Source organism: Manduca sexta, chromosome 27, assembly GCF_014839805.1.
Source record: "Manduca sexta isolate Smith_Timp_Sample1 chromosome 27, JHU_Msex_v1.0, whole genome shotgun sequence".
In the NCBI taxonomy this organism is placed as follows: Eukaryota; Metazoa; Arthropoda; class Insecta; order Lepidoptera; family Sphingidae; genus Manduca; species Manduca sexta.
The window spans coordinates 15,762,733-15,779,696 of NC_051141.1; the positions used below are offsets into that span (position 1 = coordinate 15,762,733).

The window sequence follows — 16,964 nt, forward strand, 5'->3', positions numbered from 1 at the left end:
CCTTTGAGACAAGCATCAGACGTTAACGCGTACTGTATGCCGCACGATCCTAACAAGAATCCAACTTGCTGGAGTCCCGCGTCCCGTCTCGTCAGCGGCACTTCGATCGGCACCGGGACTATCCCGGCCTGCAGGCATCCGTAGAACGCGCACATGAAGTTGATCGGGTCGTTGTTGGGGTAGACCAGCGCGACTCGGTCCCCGGGCTTGATGGAGCTGTCTCCGGTGAGAGGTCCACCGCTACTGGTTTTGGACGTGAACGTCTTATTGAGCAGCGCGTGGGCTATCTTCAACGAGCGGCTGAGCAGTTTGCCTGTGGACGGCAGATTCATTAAACACATCCAGTATTATACATATTTTATTATTTTTTATTATATTATACACATCTTTTAAAAATAGATACTTTTAATGGCACCATTGAGTTAGTTCATAGATCATTGATAGAGAATTACAGCGACAGCGAATTGACACAATACACTAACCGTAAGTGAGCGAATTGCTGAGTTTCCCATTTGGGTCTAGGACAGTAGCAACATTGGCCTTGAAGGAAGCAGTGCCGTAGCGCTGCAGGGCTGCCTCCAGGTTCCTGGGCAGGCCGGCCGGCACGACCAGCTGCTCGCCCACCGCTGGCGTCATGGTGCCGCCCTCCGGCTTGGGCGCGTTAGGGTCCTTCGGATTGGCCGCCAGCTCGAGCTCGATGTCGTCATCCTCGTAGAACTCCGGCAGCGGCCGACGCTTGGGTCGCTTGAGCGTGTTTAGCAGCTGTTGGATTTTTGCTGACACCTAATAGTGATTTCAGGTAGAACGTCAACTTGGTGAACTCAAGGATTAGTTCCATTTATTATATCACATCACCATAAACTGGACAAAAATACACATAAACACTCGAGTAAGCACAAGAGTGGAATGAAAATAAAAAAAAAGTACTTGGAACCATATCGATTAATGGAAAAATAAACTTATTTGTTCAATTATACTCTTTGCGCATAATAATCTGACTACCATACACAACAGTTTACTTAGGAACATTAATAAATATTATACTAAAGTCTTAAATAATCTACCAAACTAAACTATTTCGGTACGTGTGAAATGCACATTTGTATGGCATGATTCTTATTTTTATCTAAGAAACACCTACTCAGCAATTAAACAAATGCACAAATTGAAGTTGCCGAAAGTCGATACCGCCATCAGAGGCGGCTTAGGAGAAAACGTACAAGTTTCTACAATAGCCAACAAGTTCTTTATCCACGATATAATTGAGAAACTTAAAAGCACCTAAAGAAGTCAGGAAACGGAAGTGTTGCATCGCAAGTTTACACTAGTCTAAATCACTTTTCCAATAAACAATTAAGTGTTTTGTAAAAACGAATGCCGATCATACTCAAGTGGGAACTTAGGGCCGTCTTCATAAATCAATCTCACCTTTAGGTAAGATCTCAAGTAGCCATTTAATGTATGGAAGTATTTAATAAATCAAGCTTTTGCTGACATTTAAAACCTTGTTCTCGGCTTAGTCGACATTGTTATATTAACAAAAGACAACTGTCAAAATCGGCCAAATGCTGTGACTTAAGATATCATTTGAGATGTGGATATTTGGTTATTACGACGACTGTATTAAGATGCTGATTTTAATTAAACAGTATCTCCGCTGATATGATACTTTACAGCAGAACTGAATCACGTCTATTAATGCGGTTCTTAGTTTCCTCTGATATTACTGTAAAATTATTACCGAAAACTAACATGTGATGTGTTAATATTAATTGATATTCAACAGTTGTCTAAAATTTGATAAATCAGTAATTGAAAAATAAAACCTATAGCCATGCATATTCTTGTGATTTAGAACATTGCATTTTCAGCGGTTCCAGAAATACATATATAAAGGAGTTTTTAAAATCTGTGCTTTAAAATATAAATTGCATTTGCATAGTTTGGTACCTACTGCAAAGTTGTGATTTAGCATCGTAATGACTATATGCTTGTGAATATCTTAGCGGGAATGTAAATACTTATGACTTTCTTACACAAAATAATGTAAACGGAAAAACAAATCAGTTGTCTCTTGCAAAAAAGGTTAAGTTCATTCTAAAAAAATGGACTGACAATGTCACCTAGAAAGCTAAGAAACACGACGTACCTTCCACCTGCCGGTGCCGGTGCCGGTATCCTCGGGCTGGGCGTAGCACTGCACGCGGTCGGCGACCAGAGCACCGCCGCGCCGCGCCCCGGACGACGTGTGCGTCACGTCCGGCTGGACATCTAGACAAATGCAAACAAAAATACTATCTATTACAAATGCCAATAAACATATTATGCTTTAAGAACAGTCTCTTCATCAACGGTGACAATAAGAGCTAATTAAAAATCATATAAGAATTGCCGCGACACAAAAAGTTGCTAAAGTAAAAGCTATAAAGATAACCACAATACTGTCATAATTTGGGATACAGTAACCTTAATTTTGACTGTTATTGTAAATGATGAAAGTGGCCATTAGTAAAATTCATGGTTAAACTGATACTTAAACCCAATTCGTTCACTTCTCGTTGACGACTGTTTTTAATAAACGATTCAACTTTCAAACCGATTCTGAGAATTAACCAATCAAATTAGGTCGTTTGTAAGTAAATCAAATAAACTCTGTTCTGATTGGTAAATTTTTGCGAAGAATAAAAAACAAGCGATTGAGATCGTTTATTGAAAACGGCGGTCATTGTACACACTTGACTGTACCTTGCTGTGCTTATAAAACTATGCATGTGTCACACGACAATAACCAATGATGGATTGTGCTCGTTATTATCGACCTTGCTGCCCATTAGCAAAGTGCATCAATTCCATTACGATATTATATAAAAAGCAACAAATGATTGTATTTAGGTGGAAAATTCTATGAAAGTGTCGTATTGGAAAAGTTGCCTTTAAAAAATACTTTTTAATCGTGTTAATTATGTACAAATTTGATATCATATTCCATAGGCGTCTTAATTATAGTAGCAATAATAAAATTATAATCTTTAAGTTTAAGTTTGCAATTAAAGTATTGCATAATTTTGTTCGGCAAGAAGCAAAATCTAAAATAATTAAAAAAATAATACTATTTTATTAAATTTTGCTATCTATTTTCATAAATAACAAAGAGTTGGGATGTTTCCTGAAATGGGGTATATTATGAGGGATTAGAGCTTGGAAGAGAGTTAATGTTTTATTGAGCAGACAGTTTGAATACGCATTCGTAAAGAGAACGACCTGCACAAACAATTACGCCCATAATATGTTTGGCGAAGATTTTCCAATCGTGTAACTAAAACAATATGTATAAATAACGTATTTGCGTATCGACCATTAGGCGACATCCCTACCTCGACGTGCAAATTTCCAAATCAATAAGTAATTATTTATATTGAAATTTACATACATTTTGATTACCCTATCTAGAAAGCGAGATAAGGACATGTTTCGTTACTCAATACGCTGTTACGAGACCAACAAAAATGATAATACACACACAATAAATTGCGGAAATAATTACAGGAATTACAGAAGTTGAAATGCAACGACAATCATTATACGAATTGGCAATAATTCTAACAAAACCGTTTTCTTAGGCTGAAGCTTTCACCATTACATAACTACCTGACGTTATGTGTCTTAATCCTTGTCCGAGGGACTTGCAGACACTAATTCCACTGAACTTATGCTAATCTAATGCTGAGACCATGATTGAACGGACGGTGAGAAACTTTTGAACAAACACGAGCTCCGCGCGTCCACATTGATCGTATTAATGTATTCCACGTTAATGCAATAGATGGGGGTGTTTGTATGTACCGGCATTTAATTTTAGAGTGGTCGCAAAATTAACTCTAATTATATTAATCACATAAACTTTTAAAAGGGGTTGAATTAGCAAATGTGGAAAGTAAAACTCGATTTATCAAAATTTAAGTAGACGCACACGAATACTCGATAACAATTTAGCAGCGTCCGAGCGTATTATTTTTTAATCTGTTAAAACTTTAATTCGCTAAGCGTTTCGAGGCTCGTCTATTTTCGTTTGGTCGATTAGGGCCCATTCGAAGTGGCTGCTAATATGGGAAAAGGTTTGAAAGCTAGATCAAGATTTAAACACATCGATGCTGACATCGATCCGTACACTCTCTACCATGTTAAGATGAGACTTGTAGTTAAATATTATCAGACGTATTCATCAAACATTAAATTTTTTTACAAACACGAAAGGCAATGTCCGATATTTTTTCATCGCCTTTTGATTCTTTGATTCGCCGTTTAGACACAAAGAAGCGGTTCTGTAAGTGAATCTAATGTAGACATGTTTATCGAGTTTTAGTGTCCCATCTCCAATAGTCCGACGTATGCCGTACACGTGTTCTTTGTATTCTGGCCAATTACAAACTTCGATAGAATTTTCAATCAACCAATATCAATTTCATTATTTTTGTTAGTCAAGTACATTACACGATCGTCAAGTTTTACTATCTGGGCCCTTATTCTGTATGACAACGTAAACGCGTAACGCGGCCGTGTCATGTTATCTTCGTGAAATGTGCTTGAAATCGTATTCTGTATGCCAAATTCTATAGTCCTAAACGTGACGCGTTGCATTACGTGCTTGTTACGCACTATCGAAGTAACGTGTGGCATAGAGAATAAAGACCTCGTGCATTTAAACCCGGATTATTTCTGCTCAAGAACAAAAACTGCGAGTTAAATTAACTTTGCAGTTCTTTCGACGGCGCGCACTCCGTATGCAATTTCTCCAGTCGGAGGAAATAATAATTCGCAAGAGTTGCACTTTATTGTCTTCACCAACTATTGCTACTATTTAATTTCTTGAATATTGAACTTTTAAACAGGGATGTTATGGATATGAAATTTCGGATATGGATACGGATATGGATATAGGAATAAAATTATATCGGTTTCGGATACGGTTAAGGATAATAATTATTTCGGATTATCCGGTAGTTTCGGATAGTTTCGGTTACGGATATTTGATTAAAGTAAAATAAAAAAATATATATTATGTAATTCAGTAGGGTGACGAATACTAACTATTGTTCATCGTCATCGTCGATTATTAATTATCGATGAACTAATTGGGGGACATGGGTGTTCGGAAAAACTCTGTGTCTTAGAAGTAGTGACACCTCCTCTCCGTGAAAAGTTTTTATCACTCTGTTTATATTTTGCAAAAATTACTTTTAACATGAGCAAAAACTTTGGACGCATTTCACTTCACTTTACTCAATAAAAAGAAATACTATTTATGAATGAGTTTATGTTATGATTAAAAATAAAAAACTATACAAATTTCACGTAACGTGTGAGCGGTGAAACAAAAACGTGTCGGAACATATTATCCGTAACTTATCCGAAACTTTTATAACGGATACGGTTACGGTTACGGATATATTTTTATTTCGGATATCCGATAGTTTCGGTTACGGTTACGGAGCTCCATAACATCCCTACTTTTAAATTAACATTGGTTATTGATAGTTAATGGTCCGTCTAAAGTGTAATTTTTTACGTTGAATTGTTGGCTTCATATGACAATTTTATTTTAAGTATTTTATTGATGAAATTATGTATGTATCACACATAAACTGTGTATTTATTTACACTGCATAATAAATTTCTATAAAATTATTAATAAAACAAATTGAGACTTATATACCAGATTTTGCCATAGACATTCATAAACAATTAAGATCAGAAAACGCAGGAAAATTATTCACAACAAAAATGACAAACTCACAAAAAGATGTTTTTATAAAACCCTACGAATTCTAAAAGTTGCTTGCATTCGAACAACCTTTATCAGCTTACACGATTTTTAATTTATCCGACGTAGAGTGTCAGTAACGCCGGGTGCGGCGGCGCCGTAGGAATTTCTAAGAGTGAAGCTCTATTGTAGACGTACCGAATTCCGGTGTAAAGATTTCGATTTAGAAATTGTTATTCTTATTTCATGTGTGAAAAGATTTTTAAGCTTTTTTGTGTACTTGTTCTCTTTACCTTAACTTGTGTTTGTAATTTATGTCAGTTATGATTAAGTATTTGCGACGCTAAAACAACGTTAACCTTTTTTTCTTAATGTACTTTCGTTTTATATTATGTTTATTAGATATATTATTATTAGATACTTTAAATCCTATGCAGGCTCGGTCGTAACCTATCAGCCATCTATGCTGCTATACTACACAGAACTATAAACTACATACTACTTGTTTGTATTATCCTCTATGCCAGGGTTTGTGATACCTTCCAAGTTATGTCTACCGTCACTTAGCATCAAGTGTAGGAAATACAAAAACAAGTTGCACTCACGCGTACATTACAAACTATTATATAACGCTACTCACATGCAGGCAAATGCGTGATGTCAGAGAGGTCGATCTCTGTCCTCTCTCTGGGCGGGTGTTTCTTCTCCCTCTCTCGTTCCCGGTCCCGCTCGCGGTCGCGTGGGTGGTGCGGCAGGGGGTGAGGGTGTGAGCGGGGGTGCGGTGCAGCGGGGCGGCGCGCGGGCGGCGAGCCCAGCTCCGGCGGCGGCGGCAACTCCGCATCGCCCGCGCACGAGTCTTCGTCAGACGACGACGCTGCAGGGAGTTATGTGCTCATTGCTGATACTCTGCTACTCGGGACAATCCATCCGGGTTTAAACCCGATGCTTGGGTGAATAACACCCATCAACAACTAGGTGCATGTTTGTGTTTAGCGCGTTCTCACCAAATGTTAAACCCGGTGAATTGCCTATCTATATATTGTTTGTAGTGCGTAGTCACTGCCATGAAGCAGATCCACGTGGTGCTATACCGACTGTGTGCTATAGCACCACGTGTGTGCTCAATCTGGGGCTATCGGCTGTATTCCGTATTCATGGAATGGTAAAATAAATGTTAACCAAATCAGATAATTAACAGATCCACGTACAAAATGAATATTTTAAAAATGGCCGGTAGGTACTATTTAGCCATATTATTTTTTGTCCTTCCATGACTAACATCATTATGATAACTATTACAAAAATCGAATGTTCTAGTGAAGGTTATGCGGTTTAGCTAATGGACATGTTGAACGTTATTAATATCGTCAAATGTCATTTCACCATTTATTTGTGTACATACTTCTCTATGGGATTTTGGTATTCGGTCGTATTATATGTAGACACTAACAATTATTTCAAGCACTTTGATATTCTAAACTTTTTTTCATTTATTCGACATTCATAATAAGTCAGAACACATTCGTCGACATAAATAATAACACAGACTCCATTGAAATTGAAAAATCATTAATTACATTAGTCATATTTCTCGTTGTAAAACAATCATGTTTCATCAGAAGTCATTACGGCCATCAAGCTTTGTGCAATTAATTGACGAAGCGAAATCCCAACTGAATATATTTAAACTGAACAATAAAATACATGTTTATCGTCAGAACAAACTATACCCCCATAAATGTTAAGTTTGTTAACTCATTATGTGCTGCTGAGTTTCAGAATAATAATGAAATAATATTTGTGTTGGCTAAATTGAGCTGTATCTGTAAATGAACAGCGAAACTGTGTTTGTTTACCGAACCAGCTCGATACGGGTGATAACGAAATACGTTAAAGTATTGTAGAAAATAATATATTTGGCTAACGTAACGCCATTCAGGTTACATACGCCATAAATTGCTGAGTATTCTAAAATATATAAAACCGTAACAAGTATTGTAATGTAGTAAACCAAATCCAACACCACATCTAAAATATTCCGCCCCTGTTATATACACTTGTAAGATAAGTGATATGATTTTACTTACAGAGTTCATGCCTCTCCCTGTCAGGACTCTTGGCCATCATGGAGGTCCTCTTGGAGGGCATCGGCATTGAGGGCTTCGGTCGGTTTTGCATCTCGGCGAGCGCCTGCTGCACCGCCTCCTGTCTCACTTCTGCAACACAACCACCTTTGAGACTTTCGACAGAAGTATAAAGTCACATCACCTCTACAATACATCTACGTTGAAACGTTTGGAAAATATATTACCTACGCAGAGTGATTGCTTTTATTTGTATATTTTGAATTATATGAAAGAAATATATTTTCCACTTCGTTTTGTATACGAGTTGTGCTTTAATGCATGTGCCAAGATTAAATTAGAACAGTAATGACAGAATTCCACTGAACTTATGTAGAAATAAATCGTTCTTACTGTGTACATTGAGAAAAAAAAGTTACAGGTGAAACTTTATTTGCTACACGTGCATAACTACATAAATTTCAACTGTAACTTAATCTGTTTTATTTATCTTTATCCACATAAGTCCAATGTGAACCTTAAAATAAAAAACATGCCAATTATTCAAGAGCGGTGAAGATTTTTTTTACCATTTACCGACGGGGCATGATTCACAAATGCATCGCTGCAAAATGCAATAGACCCGATACCACTCGTGGTCCTCGCGTTGGAGGGCTTTCAGAGTCACGTCGAGTTCCAGTAGTTGATTGCATTCAAGCATGCACTGGACATATAAAATCACTGTGACTTGCGCAGTCAAAATGGTCCTGGCAAAAAATCCTTTTGCTGAACTTCAACGATTTTATCGATACGCGGGAAAATAAATGCTACGAAAGTCTCATCTTGGATTCCAATCATGCCCTTACTACATCACATAAAACACTATTCGCATGCTTTAAAAATCATATAAATCCTAATCGCCCTTGATAAATCTAAAAGTTTAATGTTAGACACAAGAGTTTGCGATGAGAAGCGCTGCGAGTGATCGGTCAAGCGCGGGTACTCCAAGAATGCTGTGTTAGCGCTGTATTAGTATGTATAGACAAAGGCGAGAGCATTTTGGATCCGTTTTCTTAGGAAAAATACCGATGAAAGAACTATGTGGACACACAGAGTGCGATCAGTCGTATGCCAACATTTATGTTTGATGTATGGATTGTTATGTATTAGCTCGCAATTCCAATCAGAAGAAAACTTATCCAACGCCGGAGCGGTCTTGTATGATATAATATGAATACCGAACGCTTTTTATTTACACGTTGCACAAAGAACGTCACGCAGACACCGGCATAACTAATATACAGCATGAAGTTGGTACCTTTCACACACATTTTTTTCCATTTATGGATAGTTAATCCGTCGATGTGCAACGTGTAAAATTCGCTACGAAACAAAGCCCTTTACAGTTTCTATGTTATAACGTTAACAAATTTCTTAAATCTACTAGAAAATATAAAAACTATTACAAAGGAAATTTGCTTAAAATATACTATTTATCGATAAAGAAAATGTGTTACAATAAAGGGTTTACAGAACATAAATAAAATATATAAATACATAGTTAATAGTGATAACAGAAGTACAATAGACAATTACAGAACCAGAAGTATACATAATAATTTATAATATTATAATGTTTATATAAAACAATTATTAGGAAATAGTTGGTGTAATATACATATTCTCAAATTCATTGGATGTAAGATAAATGTATAACAATGTCACAATAAAATAATAACAGAAAATATTTTAATGGCTATAGGTTAATCGTAAATATAATTGTATTGATGCGGCTGAGTAAAGTCCACGCAAATTCAAGACATCTTTAACAAAGAATAATAATTCAGATTACAGTCGGATGCAACAAATTCAATTCTAAATACCCTGTAGAAAACCGAACGTAATTAGCTCGAAATAATTTGCAATTATATGCAGTAATGTCGTTTAATATTATCTTAAAACATGATTTACTAGACCTAATGAACATTTTAGTTGGATATTAATGGCCAAAGTGGTATTTCAGATATGAATTATATAAACAGTATTGATAAAAGATCAAGTTGCCCACTATCAAGGATGAGATTGTTGATAAATGGACAACTAAACAAAACTAGTTTTAAAAGGATTATACGATAATTTGTGAATATGATACTGAATAGTCCGCTCCATTAATCTGCATAGTCTTAAAATAATAAAAACGCGTGTTCGAAAAAAAAGTTGCTGTTCAATAAAAATGTAAAATAATACGAATTAGGTACTCGCATAGTCCTTATGTAACAGTTAAAGTTAAATCCTGCGGCTTTCACACAATATGCTACTTTTACTATTTATGAAGAAAATTGCTGTGACAATATTCGCGCGTGCATTTACTTTAGGTAAAGTATGTACATTGGCCCCTTTTACCTCAATAGCCCTTAATCAAAACGCACCACGACCGCTGTAGCTACATAGCGACACAGCGCACGTTAGAAGTTACCTATGACGTCACAGCACGCATACGATAGCCATTGTTCAGCTCTAGACCGCTGGGTATGTGATTGTTTTGAATGTTGCATGTTCTCAACATAAATGTGTAGTTTGTTGAAATGTCCAACGTACATATATAAACAGAGAAATGTGTAAAAATAGTTCTCTAATAACAAAATACAAAACTGAACGATATAAACTGTGCTGATGTGCAATTTTAATCAATACATTTACAAATGTATATACGCAAATGAAATACATTTCTCAAAATGCTAATAAACCGAACAGTATGCCGTCCGGCAAACTAGGTGAATTGGCAACATTATAAGTTTTATATAAATTTTATAACTCATGTAACTTACTGTGTTATAAAAATGACGAATATCGCAGATACGAATATTTTTCTCCATACGAACTTTTATCAACGTTAACTTGTTAGCAACTATAACTTAACAAAGTGTAATCTGTCGGCGTGAAAGTTAACAAGTTTTAAAACTTCGGTAAGAAACGCTATTAACTCTCTGGATCTCGCGAAACGATCTCGAATTTTATTTGTAAGTTTATCTAATCTAAAAATGCTTGGAGATACGGAACATATTTTTTGGTTTAATGAGATACCCGAGTCATATTTAAAAAATATTCTGTCAAAAATATTTGCATCAAAATTTTACTCAGTACAATGTTAATAACTGCTAACATTCACAGAAAATAATATTTTAAGAGAGAATTTATTTAAACACAAAAGATGTATAGATTATAAACAAATAAACACCACATGAATTTGGAACAGACAAAGCAGTGCCCTTCGTTTTTCACGGTATATAAGAAACAAGAAATAAATTTATTTTCCTAAAATTTACACTTCTTATACCAATTAGCAACGATGTCCACACTAGGCTATGCCGGTATCGTGAACATCAAAAACAAATTTGAATGGGACAAACCATATACTATCTAAATTGCAATCGTTGTACATAAATTTGAATAAAATTAAAAAGGAAAACAAAAACAATAAAAATTCTAACACAAATAAATAATTATACAGAAAATTAAAACAAAAAACACACTTGAAAAATGTATAGTGGACGACGTGGAGACCCAATAAATTGAAAAGCAAAAACTATTCATTCGCGAAACCCAATGATGTTATTTAGATGTAAACGCCATCTCTGAGCACAATGTGATACGACGTTAACAGAACATCATGTCATAAAGTACCATTAATATTATTTTAACAGCATCCCAACAGATGGGGTACGTTTTGAGTGCAAACATGGCACCATCAACCCCTTAAAGTGAAAGATATTTTCCCGTAATAACGACACCTATATTTTAGACTAAATATTACAATGTAGAGCCGGAACTATTTCCGCCACTTAATCGACAGATGGCGGCCGCTACCGGTTTGCAATGAAATACACAAACTTTACAGAATTCTCGGAATTGAAACCGATGTTTGTAAACTTTTCAATGGCATTTCGCGCGCTTTTGAAGTTCATTAATTTAAACTTGAAAATATATGTCAAGGTTCCAAAGGTGTTTTATATTATGACCTCTTAATATATCTTTACTGTATATAATTTATATCAATAGTTAGCGATAGGTTGTTGACATTTGTATCAGATACGTAATTTACTTCGACGATTTACGTAAAAGTTTTGGTGTTTTGTAACTTTCTTTAACGTGGCTTAGGACGCTGATAGTAAGCTATATTGCTTGATATTGACCTAAAACACGATTTGGCATACAGTTTTCATAAAAAAAGAATACGATCGTATAATTTCGGACTTCGACAATTAATACTATTACAAAGAGGGGCATCCATACAGTCACGAGCACGACGGTAAACCACTTTTACAAAGATGATTATATATTTTTATTTTTTTTGTCGGATATGCCACTTAATGAATGTTTAAGAAATATTCAGGATTTTACGTATAATTCCTATATTCGCTGAGTGTGCGGCGCTCGCACTCATTGCCGTAATGGGCCGCGGCGTGGTACCCGCGCTCATTACGCGATGTGGTCGCGGTGACACCTGCTCTTGTGTCGTTCCGTTCGACCTGCATACGTTTGTTAGACAAAAGCTTTAAAATACTGTTAGGTCGACTGACCTGGGTCAACGACCCTTGTTAATAAATCATCACCAGTGGTAATTCTCAACTGAAATATACAAATTCTTGGTCTAATGCCAACGGAGTTATGACTTAAAAAATAATGACACGATTTAATTATTGAATAGGTACTCAATTAAAACAATATATAATAAAGCAATAAAAGTAAGCCCTTCACGACAAATTTTGACCTTTACTGCTGACAGCCGTTGCTTTGCGCTTTATAAACTTAATTTGTAACTTATGCTATTTCTTTTATTCGCTATAAAGTGATATTGACCGCGTGATTACGAGGACTATATGCGTGAAACATGGTTTACCTTTGTTTAGTTTTAATATTGTAGGTATAGCATCGCATTCTTCGCATAGATATACCTTTTCGCGAGTTGGCATTAACTATACCTTATTTTTCATATTAATAACATTACCAACTTCAAGTTACAAGAAGTTATATAAACTTATAACAAGTCATGAGAAATTACTTATACACACATGTAGAAAACCATTAATCAACAATAGACAAACAAAAAATTAAGGTAAACCGGTTACTTTCAGATTGATATACGTATTACCGTCAAGTGTGTTGACAGCAACACATTAGGTGAATATAAAAAGGCAAAAGATCCCATTTTTTCTCAAGTAGGTGCCAGACGTACGAGGTTTATACTAGCGGATTTAATAGATCGCGTACTTACTCAGCTTGACGTCGGCGACACGCGACAAACCAGCGCATACTGTTCTGTAATTGGAGAGTCTGGGCAAAGGAGTGGTTTTAACCAAGAGAGCGTTTATCACATAAGATTTATAAAACTTTTATAATTATTTACGAATGCCAAACCGAAGCCGTCGTATGAAAAGTCTGGAAATTATTTACAACTATTATATCTAAAGAAATATGTACGAGAGAAGCTCAGAGGTATCGCAGCATTGTCACACGTGCGGACCGAGGCGATCTACGTATTTCAAATAAGTCGAATCGCCGACGAATTTGCTCAGCGATTTTAAAGTAGACATACTCAACGTGGCACAGAGCGAAAAAGTCATCGAATCAATCACAAGTACGCGTACTCGAACGTCTGTCTCCCGCTTTAGACATTGCTTTATACGCTGTGGAAAAATCTTTTATACTACTGTTAATATGAATAAAGCTCATACAAGTTAACGTAAGTATATATTTGGGTACGTAGGCGTAAACGTGGGTATATATGTTTAAATGTAGCAATTATATTGTAATAATATTATTTATAAGTATCATACATGCCTTTGATTTGTATGATTACATTGTACCTTTTCATTTGTAAGTCGTGTTGTAAAAAAATCTCAATGAAATTTATACTGTTGGTTTCCTAAATAAAATATGTGGGTTGTTTGGCTAGTACGGAAGAAACGCCTTTTCTAGCAAACTCGCTGACCGTCTTACGTTTCACGACGACGTCAAAGGCATTATTTCAACCCAAATAGGTACGGATTGTGGCAGTTATCATCGGAGACTGGATTTTATGCATTTTAAGCCATATTATTACTACTTTACATTATGATTTCTTATGATTACGCGAATGTTACATTTCGCTAGATAATTAAAAATAAGTGAAATACGTAAATAAGCGGCGATAGCCTAGTTGGGTGTGGAACGGACAGCCAAGACGAATGTCCTCAGGTTCAAATCCCAAGGGCACACACCTCTGACTTTTCTAAAAAATCATGTGTGTATTCTTTGTGAATTTATCGTTCGCTTTAACGGTGAAGGAAAACATCGTGAGGAAACCTGCACATCTGAGAAGTTCTCTATAGGAATTTCGAAGGTGTGTGAAGTCTACCAATCCGCACTAGGCCAGCGTGGTGGACTAAGGCCTAATCCCTCTCAGCAGTAGAGGAGGCCCGTGCTCAGCAGTGGGCAAGTATCTAATACAGGGCTGATATTATTATTATTATTATACAAGTGAAATACAAATGAATGCAGGACATTTTGTGTATCTTATCTGAGGAGTCTTTAAGTCACCACTTTGTAGAACAGAAAGCATGTAACGAGGAGAAATTGGTTACAATCGGGAAACATTTTATTAAATCTAATAATGGGTTACTTTTAATTGATTGATGTTGCATATTTTGATGTTTTCCAATGAAAATTTTCAAATATCTTATGTATTTTCGTGAATATAACGGTTTTTTTTAATTGCAAAATAATCCGATCTATAGTTATTATAATACAATGCAGCGTAATACAATGCGTTTTTTTTCTCTAATAAAACAACTCTCATTGTACAAATCCTAATAGCCTGCACGTTTGGTACGCTCGCGCCAACCGCAGTTTTATCGCGCCGTGCAACTTCGAATTTGTGGAAACCAATTATGCTGCATTGACCGTCCGCATTTAACCGATTGGCGGATTGTGGGTAATAAATCTTTGGTTTATTTATGAATGGTGTTTTACATCGAAACATTCCGATATAGGAATCTTGCACGGAGTTACCTTATGGTAATATCACTGACGAATGCAACCACCCCGAGAATTGGGAAATATCTAGGAGTGCATTATTCGACTTGCAACTGTCTCGTGTACCGTACGAAATGCAACAACAAAGTCTCTTCATGTTGGTAATCGCTGCATGTTTCTGCAGTTTACCAACCACTGTAGATTCTTGAAGCACAATATCTATATCGATGACTAACAGCCAGAGTGCAACCTAAATTATAACCGGCTTTTAAATATCACAATGATCGAGATTGTTTACTGTATTGAATACACGCACTGCTAAGGTCCTGATGGCTGGATGGACGGTATTTTTAGTCGGAAGGCCGACTCGCGGTTTAATGATGCAGCGTTGCGCACGTACTCAGACTATTATATTCTGTGACGACGAATCACTATTGGAATTTCAAAAACGAATAATAGAATTGCTTATAATCAATAAAGAAAGATTTATAATCGACACCAAAATTAGGAGTAGCCAATCCTTGCTACGCCGCACCGTGGTCGAGTAAAAAACAAAGGTCGGGTGTTCAACTAGTAACAACAACTGCCCTAATTTATGCACTTTCTCTTGTACGTATAAAAATATATGTCTGTAATATTCTTTAATACATTGACAATATATTAAAGAATATTACAGACACAAATTTTTATACGTATTTACTTTAATATTTGCCGAGAAATCATTAATTACCTTTTCCACGTCGACAGCAACGTCGAAATTTACTCACCAAAGTATGAAACAGAGTATAAACCAAATTGAAAAATAAAAATCCCTTCGTTCCATTCACGTCATCCGCTCCCGTGACCGCTCCCTAGTGAAACTAATCGCATTGAATAGTTTTAGCACAATTACACATACGCTAGTCGAAAAGTTACTGTTCAGAATATTTAAATTTATGAAATTTTGCATTTATGACGAGCTAATCTGTTTACACTTGGCAAAACTGATCGGCTCAACATCAAGCCGGTTAATAGGCAGAGTGATTGTCGGTGGTCTGCCCTCATTGACTACAGCTATTTGAAAACACCTTCACATCTCGTGAACATCCTGATACAATAAATTCAATCGCTCACGATAACTGTTGTAGTAGTTCATATACATTGTCAATTACGGTTGTGAGACACCAATTAATGAATTGATTGAGATGCAATATGTCTTTAATTTCTCCACAATACGTTGCTGACGTACGAATTGTTTTTACTTTTTCCGGTGCGTCCACAGCAGCAGCGAGTTGAAAAGTCGTCTGTAAAACTTAAAGCTGCAGGTATGATTCACTCTCCAAGATGGGTGTTCGTGTGAACCCTTACTCTCCTCGATACATTTATTAATGTCAGTTATAACCGGTCGCTAGCTTTAGTTCAAGCCTTTCTGTTAGGTTTACAGCGGGTAAATTATTTATCATAATGACGCGAAGATTGTAACAGATCAACAAATCAAAGATAATTTTTCCATTACGTCTACTTTTCGCAAATAATGTCTGGATAATGTCGCAAATTGTCAGTGATTTTTCTATACAACGAGCTCGATAATAATTTCCTGGCTAATTCGATGAGATATTTACAGCAGACACAACAACCAGTGACCTTTATCCCGGGGACATTAAATTAGTTATTCTCGGCGGGTAATGACTCGAGGCAGCATATTTACCATGAACCGTAAGTTAGAGACCAGACTACCTCTGGAAATTATAAACAAATTTCTTTTGATCCTATCCTGAGTTACTTTACAAAAATTAAATAAAAATATATGATAAACGAAGAACGCGAATTGTTTAGATATATCAAATAATTATATTATTTTGAAAGAAGTATACATGTTCAGGAAATAGCCTTCGCATGCCGCTGTAAATATACTTAATTCTGAAAATTAATTCACCTTAGAGTGTTACTATCACGTTTTAATTTTCGTTTATATAGCGATTATTACTAGTGAACGTTACAAACAGTACCAATAATCCAGCCGCTAGCAATGCGACGCCAAAATGACATCACACTAACAAAACGATTCCGAAACATAATTAACAATAATTGACAAAATAAGTGCATTTTAATTACGCGTGGTGCGGCTGATCGCAGCCCGTTTACAA

General features: G+C 36.0%; 1 protein-coding gene across 7 annotated transcripts in view; it reads right to left on the bottom strand.

Annotated features, from left to right (window-relative positions):
- Positions 1–16,964, bottom strand: part of LOC115439919 (disco-interacting protein 2) — a 167,116-nt gene that overhangs the window by 27,697 nt on the left and 122,455 nt on the right. For 5 of the 7 annotated variants that reach the window (XM_030163997.2, XM_030163998.2, XM_030163995.2 and 2 more), the window contains 5 exons: positions 7,849–7,977; positions 6,402–6,635; positions 2,150–2,271; positions 483–783; positions 2–313 (listed from right to left, as the gene is read on the bottom strand). In XM_030163997.2, the coding sequence (XP_030019857.1) occupies positions 2–313; positions 483–783; positions 2,150–2,271; positions 6,402–6,635; positions 7,849–7,977 (1,098 nt within the window). Of the gene's footprint in view, position 1; positions 314–482; positions 784–2,149; positions 2,272–6,401; positions 6,636–7,848; positions 7,993–16,964 lie in introns of all 7 variants that reach the window. The other 2 variants (XM_030163996.2, XM_037444064.1) reach the window with 1 other exon arrangement.